Below are 11,793 nucleotides of genomic sequence, written 5' to 3'. Positions count from 1 at the left end.
TATTAAAATATACGAACCTTGCTTTAAATTTGAAAATATGACGTCATCGGATGTGGGCCAATGGAAATTACCTATCACTGGGTTTTAAGTGAAAGGGCACAAGTAAAATGAAAAAAAGGGAACGAGCAGCAATTTCAGCTTGATATGTGTCTGAACAAGCAGAGTCCTCACCCCATGCCCTGTAATATTCTGCCAGAGTGGGCCCAGGTAACCAAATATTAGATCCAATGCCAACACAACATGTAAACTAAATCCCTCCACTTTCAGAACACACTATAAATACACAAATAAAGCCCTTCATATAACCCCCAAAACATCCCAAACAAAAATAAAAATTGCTGCCAAGCACATTGGAAGCTCCCGTTTCTCTGCTGCCACAGTATATTTCAGGAATAGGTGGGCCACCATTTTGAAATTTTTATATTGTACTGTATGTTTTGAGTCAGTTTAAAAGCTCTAACTTTCTCTGGGCATTTCTTGTTGCTATGGCAGTGAAAGTAATACACCTCCAAATACAGTTCAAATACAGTGTTTGTCATGACCCTCCCACTTCAGTGCATTTTTCAAAGTTCCACCATTTGAAGCTAGGGAGTAAGTGTGGGTATTGTGGCAAAGATTTGCTCAAGTAAAGGTTTATTCAAAGGTGTTTTTCAATAACAAGACAGAAATATTCACACAGACATGAATTTACATAGTTTAAGTCATTTAATTTTACAATGATTAGAATTTGGTTGAATATTTTAATAAAACAATTACAAGAGAAACATCTGTTGAATTTTAAGTCTTTTGAAAGTGCTGTATGCAATTGAGAAAAATATAAGTATTCAGTAATGAATCAGGGATAAATTACAAATCCTGAGTACAACACTCAGCTACAAACATTTGAGTACATTCCCTCCCTTATTTCAAGAGCATTGAAGTTTCGTCACCTAAGTTTATTCTTACTTTAGTTGTACGTTAGCGTGATGTGGGTTAAAATAAATGGTACAGTAATACAGACAGATGCAAGAAGTTGTAACGTTATTCACGTGTTATTAACTTTCTCAATCAGGAATCAGTGTATTGTAGGGGGCAGCCATGGTCTAAAAGTTAGAGAAGCAGTGTTTTTGGAAACAAATGGTTGCTGGTTTGATTCCCTGGCCTAGCAGGAACAATTGTTGTGGGTGTGTGTTTCAACTGCCACTTAGTGCTAGTGTGTGTGTTTTTGTATTTACTGCCAAGGTTTTCCATTAACAACATCCTCATTTTTTTTTCCTATCCTGATTTTTGATTCTTAATATCCATTTGATTACATTCAGCCACAAGAAAATTAATGAGTTCAGCTACTGGTGTTGAACCACAAATGTCACTCCAAAGCTTGTCCTCCAGTGCTCCACCACCCAGTGCTATACAGACCAATGTTGGGTTGATGGGATCCTCTCTAGCCGACTCTTTCTCTTTTTCTCTGGAGATTATACTGTTTGTACAATGTAGCATCAGTGTTCACAACAACTTAAAGTAACTGAATTTACTGATTATAGAGTGTGTATACATATTTGACACATAGTTGTGTTAGAGTCAAAGCATAGAAGAATGACATGAAATATAACACAAACATTATCTATGAATGTCTGGGAAAAACTGCTTTTTTTAACAGAAAGCTCATTGAGTTGCTACAGAATCTTAACCTTTTGCAAAATGCAGGGTTTCAAAAGGAACCCCAGAAGACTTAAGCAAAACAAGCATTTGCTTAAATCTCAGAACTCGTGGACTGATGTTTGCAGTGCCTGACATATTTGGACATCTTCATCCTGCTCTTCATTCTGCAGGGTTGAGACAACAAAAACAACATAAATATATATATATATATATATATATATATATATATATATATATATATATATATATATATATATATGCTCATTGTGATGTAACACATTATCAGTATATGACAATAGCTGGGGCTTCTGAGTTTGATGCTGTATAGCAGCTTACATAAGTGGAGTTTTGTTATTGTTTTTTTTTAATGGAGAAAGACAAATTGACTCTCACCATGTATTGAGAGTAGCTGTAGCAGTGTCTACGGCACATATGAGCGATGAGGTTGGGGCTGTAATAGTGAGGGTTTCCCCATGGCATACGCATACAGATAGGACACACCTTCAGTATGAAAAAAGATGAATTAAATAACTACAGAAATAACTGGTTTAATACTCTTATGGTAATGTACACAAACAATAATGTTCATTTGGGAAGATGCTGGAGTCAAAGATGATTTGAAAGTAATTAAATGATGAAAACTTATTAAAAAAAAATACACTGGCCCCTTGTATTAGAAACTCTTTCTTTGTAGCTTGTGGAACACATGGTTGGTGTTTGTACTAAGGAGGTCAGTAAATAGATGGAAACATTGGTGTTTTACATCTAGTGGAAGTAAACATTAGATGTTTTAATAAAGTGACCATTAATTATAAATAGAAATATGCAAAATAAATAGAAATATATGGTTAGTGAATATAACCATGAGGCCAGTTAAAGTAAATTCAGTGCTAGTGTATGGAATTACAATGTTAGCAGAGCTATAAGGTTTGTGGTTCTAATCATTTGGAATATGGCCAGTTTGTGGAAGCATATGAATGGATTTACTAATAAAGTTTAAAGTACAAGTGAAGTATTGGGAAGGTATTTGTAATAAAGTGGCTAATGCTAATGAGTAAAATTTTAAGGTTGGTGGCTCTAATAAAGTGGCCAGATGGTGGAAGTAATGGCCAGTAATCAGGGGTTTTTATAACCCTAACAAAAGGAAATTGGGAAATATAATATTTTATATTTTCAGAGACATTGTACAAATCTTCCAACATATTAGGGTCATTCATTAGGGTCAAGGGTCATTCATTTCGGACTGCAGCAGGCAGCCATCTTCTCCACCAAAATTTCTTCAGGTTTTGAAACTTTTATGCTGATACCTAGAGGTCTGGATGTGTGAAATATCCTGTACTAAACTTAGTCAACCTTTATTAAACATGGCTGCCTACCAAGTGTATTTTACAGGAAGTAGAATTAATGTATGCGTGTGTGTGTGTGTGTATAGAGAGAGAGAGAGAGAGAGAGAGAGAGAGAGAGTATGAAATTTGTGTGGGATCTTACAGCTGGAGTAAGTTCCCTGCCGTGCTGCCGAATACAGTGCTGCACCAGTGCCATGTCCCTCAGCTCCTCCAAGGGGCAGTAAGGACAAGAGTAGACTCTCCCTGCTCTGAAGACGCATGAAAGACACATAGTCAAATATGTAAAAACTATATTTATAATTGGTCCACAAACACAAGGGCCAAATTAAATATTATTACCCCAATTACAATAATTTAACTAATATTTACCTTGTTCCCTGTGATATTGCTTGAGGCAGGAGTGGTATTTGCATCAGTGTGCTATAGGAAAACATGATACATGGTTAAATATCACACTAAACATTTGATTTTCTTTAAATTGTAACTTAGAGGTCAGTGCAACATCATTAATGTAACGTCATTACTGTAACGTCTGAGGAGGAATTTAACCCATGAACAACACTATATTGCCAATATTATAGATGTCAATTAATATTTGTAAATTCAGCCATGTTAGGGCCTTTGTGTACATACGTTCACCTGTGCTGTGAGGTACTAAAATAAGCCTAGGGTCACAAGGCTGAATGCTAAGTGTGGGCTAGAATGATATAAAGCCTCCAGCACTTGGCTGTGGAGCAGTAAAACAGAGGTCTCTAATGTGGAGTGGTTCCTTTCAGCACCATTGAAGTCATTTTTCTCCTTGACTTATAATTAATGTTCTGTAATGTCCAGCCAAAATAAAAGGCAGCAGCTGAGGGATGTCACACCTCTGTTATGGTGGTTCACAGTCATAATATTGGACTTTAAAGGCGTTTTTTTATTGTAATTAAAAAAAAACTCTATAAAATTCAGATGATGTTTCCTCACCATTTGCTTGCTCTCCAGTCTTTTTGTGTGCTCATGGTCTAATGTGTTTACAAAGCTCCAGTGTCTGTAAATCAGTGTCTCTCTCTCTCTCTCTCTCTCTCTCTCTCTCTCTCTCTCTCTCTCTCTCTCTCTCTCTCTCTCTCTTCTTTCTCTTTCTGCTCACGGCAGAGGCATCTGGAGATTTTTTTTTTTTTGGACCACGGTAAGAATTCCAAACGTTGAAAAGCACAAACTGGAATGAGGATTGCTGTATTCCTGCTCCATACAGTGGTAATGTATCTTTGCCGTTTCAGATCACTTAAGGTGGAAATTGTAACTGCATTGTAACTGTTGCTACAAAACGTAACAACTTCAGTTACAAATGAGTTTCTGAGGGGATTCAAACAGTGAATATAAACGTACAGACAATTAAAATTGAATTCATGTACAACTGTCGTTTTTTCCCCTCAAACACACTGTTCCATCTTTAAAAATGTTGAAGCTTAGAACTGAGTTACCCACACAATTGTACATGTTCCCTTTAAGTGAATGCACCTATAATAATGAATAATGAAATGACTCAAGTCAATTTCCACATCATCTCAGGAGAACTGTGATTAAAGAACCACTGCATCACCCTTTGTTTCTCTGTCGTCGTACATTTTTCAGGCAGGTTCTGATTAGTTATTGACATTTAATGCTGTGCTCCTTTGTTTTCCTTTGACAAATAGAGCGGAAAGGCCTGCACCTCACACAGAGGGCCATTATCTTTCTGAGTAAAGCAGTCTATTGCTTAAAGGCAGGGCAGCATTAGCATGACTTTTGTGCGATACCAATTGAAGGGAAACTTCTTTGCCACAAGGAAGTTGTGCTCAAACCACCAACAAGTTGTAAACACAAAATGTTAAACTCAAACCAGTTTTATGTGACAGAATTTGATAAATCACCAGCCTGCTGTGTTAACACAACTTGTATAAACTCCATAGGAAAGCAAGAATTGAAGTGGGATGCTCTGGAGCAGCCACACATGTGCTTAGGGTCATCCTGCGTAAGTGTGTGCTAGAGAGGAAAGTTTGCAATTTGTCTATGATCATTTTATTACATTGTGGGATACAGGATGACAGTGTTAGCATACCTGATAGTAGGATTGAGAACTGGAGTGCTTGGGATAAATCCACTGATGAAGGCTTGTGTCTGGACAGGGGTCTGTGCCAGAGTCTGGGCAGGATTTGATGGTGCAGAGTCAGTGATAAGGCCATATTCTTCTATGTATATTCTGCAGCTTTTATAATGTTGCCTCATCTTGCTGAAAAGTTTCTGCATAAATTGAAATGATGAAGAGGTTAATGTGAAAATGTGATTTTTGTTGGTGATCCACAACATCTGGGTGTGAACGTTTAGCAGCAAATCAGGACAAATTACTAATTAATACCTTTCATTTTATAAGAAATATTGGGTGAATGTTTCATCACTTTTCAGCAGTGTGTACAAGATACACCACATAACCATGTAACATTAGTACTTGTTTCATAGTACTAGTATCATGTATGTTTCAGTTTTACAGTGATTCCTTCAGTATTCCTTCAAGCCCTGTGATAGAGCTACTGCTATTTAAAAAAAAATCTTTTTTAACATATGACTGATCTAACTGATTGCACTGTGGCTCATATTCATAGTCAGTCAGGTATCTAGAAATTGATCTAGGTATCTGAAACTTGATGCTTTTCCTCACAAAACTGGTCCCAAGCATTGTCATTTAAAACATGACTAGATTCTGTTGTCACTTCACAGTTATGCTGGTAGTTAACCTACTGTGTAAGGCTTTCAGGTCAGCTCTAGGTCTGACGAATAGGACATTTCAGTCTTCTTTATCGAACTAGAATGGACAGTTTTCTTTTGGGATTTTTATGTTTAACCTTTTGGTTTCCAGGTTAAACTGAGCATTAAAATATGTTAGACATATTCAGACAGGGGCACAGTTGCCCACTAGGCAAACCCCAGCCAGCAGAGGGAGACATGGAGCCAACACACCTTAGTTAAGAGAAATCAGCAGCACCTGTTTCTCTCCTACTTAAGGAAAGCCAACACGCACCTTAGTGCTCAGTCTTGGGTTTCTCTTTTCAAGAGTGCCACACAAGCCTGGCCGGTAATTTTGGTAAAGTCCCTAGAGTGTTCTCCTGGGTCTCTTTCCTGTGTAATCTTCTTGATTCTTTTGTTCTTTGTTTATCTATTTTATTATATATATATATATATATATATATATATATATATATATCTTCTCAGATTTCTAAGCTTATTGCGTTTCTTCTTTTCTCAAATCTTTTGGTTTGGCATCTTCGTCTACTTAGTTGTCTTTTCCTTCTTTAATTTGGGAAGTTCCTTTTTGTTTTTTTATTTCGTTTTCTGGTTATTCTGCACTTGAGTCCATTAATGAATTACTCCACTAGTAGCTCACTCAGGGTTCCTTGCTTTTAACCCATCCCTGCGTAAGCTATTACATTACACCTATGAGTTCTCTACTTAGACTGAATTAACATGCAAATGTGTTTACACCAACACACATTTACAAACTTTAACAATTCATATGATCACTGCTGAGATAATTGGGCTGATTTTATGTTTGGAATGTATGGGACTTTCCTTCTATCACTCATTATTTACTGTAAGCTAAAGCTTTTACAAGAATTGAGAAACCAGCAGCACTTGCCAGCACCTTCAGGAAATATGACTAATGAAATCTGATCAACAGATTCTTTTCTTTGGAAAAATCCATAGCTGCTTTCTTTAAAAACATAATTTTGTAATGTTGATATAAGGCTCATAGCTTACATTTCTTTTTAATATTTCCCCTGAGGTCCGCTGTTAACATTTCTGTTGTTTTAGGTGTATTTACTACAAAGATATTATTTATGTGACAATCTTCCAGTCTCTCTTTACATTGTTTTTTTTGTTGCCGTGCCCTTAAGACTATTATCTTTAAATGTTTTGCTGCTCTGTATCGTGCCTGACCTAAAAAAGCACTACATATTGAACTTATAATTTCAGTGTGAATGGGTGGAGTCAAACTGCTGTATGCTGAGGAGGTCAACATATGCACAGGCATTTTTGGTGATATCAAGTAAATATGTTCATATGCACAATGGGGAGTGGAAAGTACCTTTTAAGCTAAAATAACAGTATTACATATTGTATCAGATGTTGCTTTCCACCTATTTCAGATTTCCTCTTTAACAAAGGACTTGAAAGTGCTCTCCACATGGAACAAGGGTCGTTAAAGGAATCGCTGCATTCTGAAGCTGAGATACTCACTTCTTTTCCACAGGCTCTGCATTTGCCCTTTCTCTCTCTCATCCTCGTCTGGACATCAGTGGCCCTCTGCACTCTCTCAGACACTGGACTCCGACAAAGTGGACAGTGTGGACCTTGACTTTTCACTGCCATCTCAAAGCAACGTTTGCAGAACCTGGAGTTGAAAAATACCACAGTGAGAACAGACAAACCACAAGTATAATGTTGACAGTTTAAAGAGATACTCCAGCCAAATTTAGTTGTGGAGTCCCTGCAAACTGATTAATACATGTTCACATAACAGTATTGGTTTATCCTTGTAGTTGTTCCACTAGGATTAACCAGAACTTTGCTCTATGAATAAAAATGATTTCTACAATATTCTACACCATTTACATTTTTATTCTCTCAATTTATTAATAATTGAATGAGTAAATTGTTCACACTCAAACAAAATTAAAGATGACAACACAAACACACATTAAGTCCTTTATAACATAGAAGCTGATATGACGACACACATCTAACAAGTCTAATGGCTGACCTTGCCTCAGTTAATTAATTAAAAATGATTGGGCTTCTGTGGGTTATTACAAACAGTGTGTTGGGTCCCTTAAGTAAAAACTAATTTATGATTCATTTTGAAAGAAATGCACTTCTGCATATACATTGAATTTTATATTGTATTACTGATGGAAGAAAAACATGCCCTATTTCCAGAAAAACTCAGATTTCCATTGTTCTTTTTTTTTCTTTAACTCTTTTGAATTCATACAAATGACTATGCCACTAGGGAATTTTTTTCATAGAAACATGACACCTGTTTTTCAGGTGTGAAGAAGTGTAGGGAAAACCTGCTGAAGCTCATGCTTTTAAAAGGAAGACAAAACAAGTAGATCTGGATGTGCTTTAAAATAGAAGGGAAACTACCCAGTAAACAAGGAACGTCCCTGGACGGTCTAAAAGTAGTCTGTCCGTCAAGGACATATTTTAAACGTAAATGGATGTCCAAAATCCATCTTAAGTTGATTAAGTGGTGACTAATCAATAACGTCAGTGGACGTCCAAAACGCGTTTTATACAAGTAATTTATTTCGGAACCAATTTATAACGTCAATGGACGTCCAATAGTCGTCTTTTCAATCTTAAGAAAACGTTGATTCGACGGTAGTCATTACATTATTTCAACGTTGAATCAATAGCTAATTGTTTACTGGGTTGTTCTTGTGGATGTCAGAATCAGACTTTTTGTGCCTGATATTGATACCTTTTTTAAAAGTGGTATTTAAACATTATTTTTACTGACTGAAAGCAACAACTGAATTGTCGTGAAGTGTGGGAAAGGGGTTTATTTTGAGACGGCACACTATTCAAATATGGTAGACCTTAATAATGCGCATTTGAAATGTACTCTTTTGATAGCCAAATCTTTTTTGTTTAAGAGATGCTCAGCCTGTTGACTTTTGGTGTGTTACAATCAGAGCCTGCATGCTTGTCAGCTGTTCTTTTCTGCCGCAGGTTTTCACTCATGTGAGAGTGGAAGGCAGATTCTTGATGTTAAAAGCAAATGCACTGCATGAGATTGTGTCCAGATAATAGAACTTCATATGTTGGTGACTCTGGTTCCTGTCTTATGTCATGGGTTTCTCTTGTGGTTTGTATTAGAGTAAGAGGACTTTTAGACTTATTTTTTAAGGGCTTTTACTAGGAGTATTTGGACTTTTAAAACCCTCCCTGTGCTGTTAACAACCCACCCTTTGCATTAAACAGTCATTCTATAATATTTTTTCAGCTGGAACTACATGTGATATCCCACCAGTTTCTTTAATAGAGTCATTCCTAAGCTGTGATTTAGCGTAAGTAAATTTCACTCAGATGGGGACATGTACTGTACGTAAGAAATACTTGTAAATGATATATTTTGTCACCTACAGATGTAGTCTAATACATGTAAATGATAAAAAGCCCCCTTGAAAAAACCCACGAAGCAGCGAATCCGCGAAAGATGAACCGCAAAGTAGCAAGGGATTACAGTAATGCAAACAGTGTCGCCAGTCAACATTCGACCACTTGTTGGGGTTCACATTCAGAAACAAATTGTCAAAGTCCACGTCAGACAAAACGACCAATTCACTGGTGGGAAAATGAACAAGATTTTGAATTTTTAAGCTTATGTTCTTTGATTCATTCATCAACCAAACTTAAATCAATATTTCTCATGCTAAATATTGAAATGTGATTAATTTCGATTAATTAATTACAAAGCTTCTAATTAGATTAATTTTTTTAATCAAGTCCCACCCCTAGATTTAATTATTTTGAACTTTCCAGCATTGCAGCGTAGTTTGACTGCTCTGTTAGCTGGCAACTTGCAATAGAAGCTATGTTTATTTACGTCTGTATATGTGTCTTGATTGCTGTAGATTTTTAAATTCTAAAGCATTTTAAAAATTATGATTGTAAAGTGTCCTTGACCACAGGAAAGGCAGAATGTCAAATTAAAACTGAACTTGAAGACATAGCCCAGTATCTTGGCCAGTCCACCCAACTTTTCCACCAACTCACACATGTCCGCAGCTCTTGGTGCGGACAGGCAATCTGAGAATGTCCTGACAGACTGGACAGTCATAGTCCTCATCTGCATCTGAGTTTGATGTCTGGACTTCGGCGCTGGACTCCATGCTCATTGTGCTGCTTTATCTCATGAATTCTCTCAGCTCTGTTTGGCTGGGGGAGACACAGAGGTCTTGATTAACACAGCAAAGTCATTTAAGTCATTGCAATCCTTTTATACCTAACCCCAGAGACTACCCCCTGCTAAGCAGCTGCATAACAAGCTACAAAGATCAGATCAAAAATTCTTTTTAGTGGGCAGAGGCAAAAAATATGTAAATGAGCTACAATTAAACATGATTTCAAAAGGAGATTTCAGTGATTTACCAGATCAAGACAGCGGAGAACTACCCAGTGAGAGAGTACGTGCTGTTCAATTTAAAATATCAACTCTATGGCCCCTGTTAAATCAATGCAGAACAGTTCAGACACATTTTTAACCAACTTTCTTTTCTGAATTCAAGGGTATTTATAGGCAGGGTGTCCCTCCTTTGCAACAGTAACTCTAGTTTTACACTAATGTTTAGTCACATAAACAAGTGCCTGTTTGCTGGCCAGTTATGCTTCTAAGTGTAGAACTCTTATTATAATATTAGTCTTATTTAGAATATTTTTTACTTTTCTTTCCTCCAGCACCAGCCTCTGAAATATACTCTTGGAAATCAGTTTTTAATCGTAAACACGTGTGTGGGTGTGCACTGTCGGGCTGTGCTGAGCTCAAGTTGCACAGTGCCAAAATTCCATCACTCATGGGGCTCATGCAGGATGAACCACCCCACCCCCACCCCATGATAATATCGTATACCGTAATAATATTTTAAGACTTTATAATGGTATGAAAAATGTTTATACAGCCCATCCCTAATTAAGGGTGGCACAGTGGTGCAGCAGGTAGTTTGGAGTGTTCTCCCTGTGTCCGCATGGGTTTCCTCCCATGGTCCAAAAGCACATGTTGATGTCCATAGGTGTGAGTGAATGTGTATGTGTGTGTGTGTCGGACTGGCGCCCCCTCCAGGGTGTATTCCCGCCTTGCGCCCAATGATTCCAGGTAGGCTCTGGACCCACCGCAACCCTGAACTGGATAAGCGCTTACTGATAATGAATGAATGAATGAATGAATCCCTAATTAAGTTGTTGGGTTGTGAACAAAGTCAGACTGGCTTGATGTTAAATGGTTCTCTATAGAGAAACTGACTAGAACCTACATTCATTTATATGTAATAATGATATTATAAAAATAATTACTCATTTTTTTTTCTGTAAAAAAAAAGTAATCTGTAATATACATTTGTTTTATAAACTATTTGACTTGTTGCACGTACAATCAATGGCCAAAAGGTAAGTTTATTTCAGGTCATTCAGCCATGAGAATATTGGAGAGATTAGAGGCCACAAATGGAACCCCAGTTCATTCATTTCATGCTTTTCTATGGAGATTAAACAAGTCTGTTCATGATAGACGCACCTTAAAGTATCTCAATTCATAATTTTTGTGTAACTAGTTGTTACACATTACGTAAAGGCAGCCATTTTGTGTATTGTTTTCTTCATATGTCTGGTTCTTATTAAAACCTGTGAACACGTCTCATACAATGGTGTCAGTCTAAAACCTCACTGAACAGCTAGCTGTGATTAAAATGCCAATTTTTTGTTAAATGTGCATGCTTGTCCTGGGTACAGTGCAGATATTGCTTCCTGTTTGTTCTGTTCTCCTGTACTCATGGGTGTTACAAATCAAACATAGATCTTAAACAATGATATTACATGAGCTACGCTTTCCATTAGCTGCTCTACAAGCCATTTTACTTTTTTACAGTTCTGAAAAGCCAGTTAAGTAAATGCACAATATATTGTGAATAAAAGAACTTACAGTGAACACTGGCGCTTCTGCTCATCTTGAGTCCCTAGTCCCTTTAAACTGCTCTTTAAATGTCTGTCTGCTTGCCTGTAGCTTCACTTTCAC

At 37.0% G+C, this 11,793-nt stretch overlaps 1 protein-coding gene across 2 annotated transcripts; it reads right to left on the bottom strand.

The window, feature by feature from the left end:
- Positions 1-695: 695 nt before the first annotated feature.
- Positions 696-11,793, bottom strand: LOC136707714 (E3 ubiquitin-protein ligase RNF138-like). 2 transcript variants are annotated; one of them, XM_066681943.1, is made up of 8 exons: positions 11,701-11,793; positions 9,783-9,944; positions 7,239-7,392; positions 5,065-5,246; positions 3,354-3,404; positions 3,127-3,232; positions 2,032-2,139; positions 696-1,802 (listed from the first exon to the last, which is right to left on the bottom strand). In XM_066681943.1, exons 2-8 carry the CDS (start codon positions 9,902-9,904, stop codon positions 1,737-1,739), a joined length of 789 nt encoding a protein of 262 aa, XP_066538040.1. In that variant the 5' UTR covers positions 9,905-9,944; positions 11,701-11,793; the 3' UTR covers positions 696-1,736. The 2 variants fall into 2 exon arrangements, with proteins under 2 accessions (XP_066538040.1, XP_066538041.1); XM_066681944.1 differs by lacking the exon at positions 2,032-2,139.

This window comes from Hoplias malabaricus, chromosome 9, assembly GCF_029633855.1.
Source record: "Hoplias malabaricus isolate fHopMal1 chromosome 9, fHopMal1.hap1, whole genome shotgun sequence".
Classification (NCBI taxonomy): Eukaryota; Metazoa; Chordata; class Actinopteri; order Characiformes; family Erythrinidae; genus Hoplias; species Hoplias malabaricus.
This window is presented reverse-complemented; position numbering and strand designations above follow the sequence as displayed.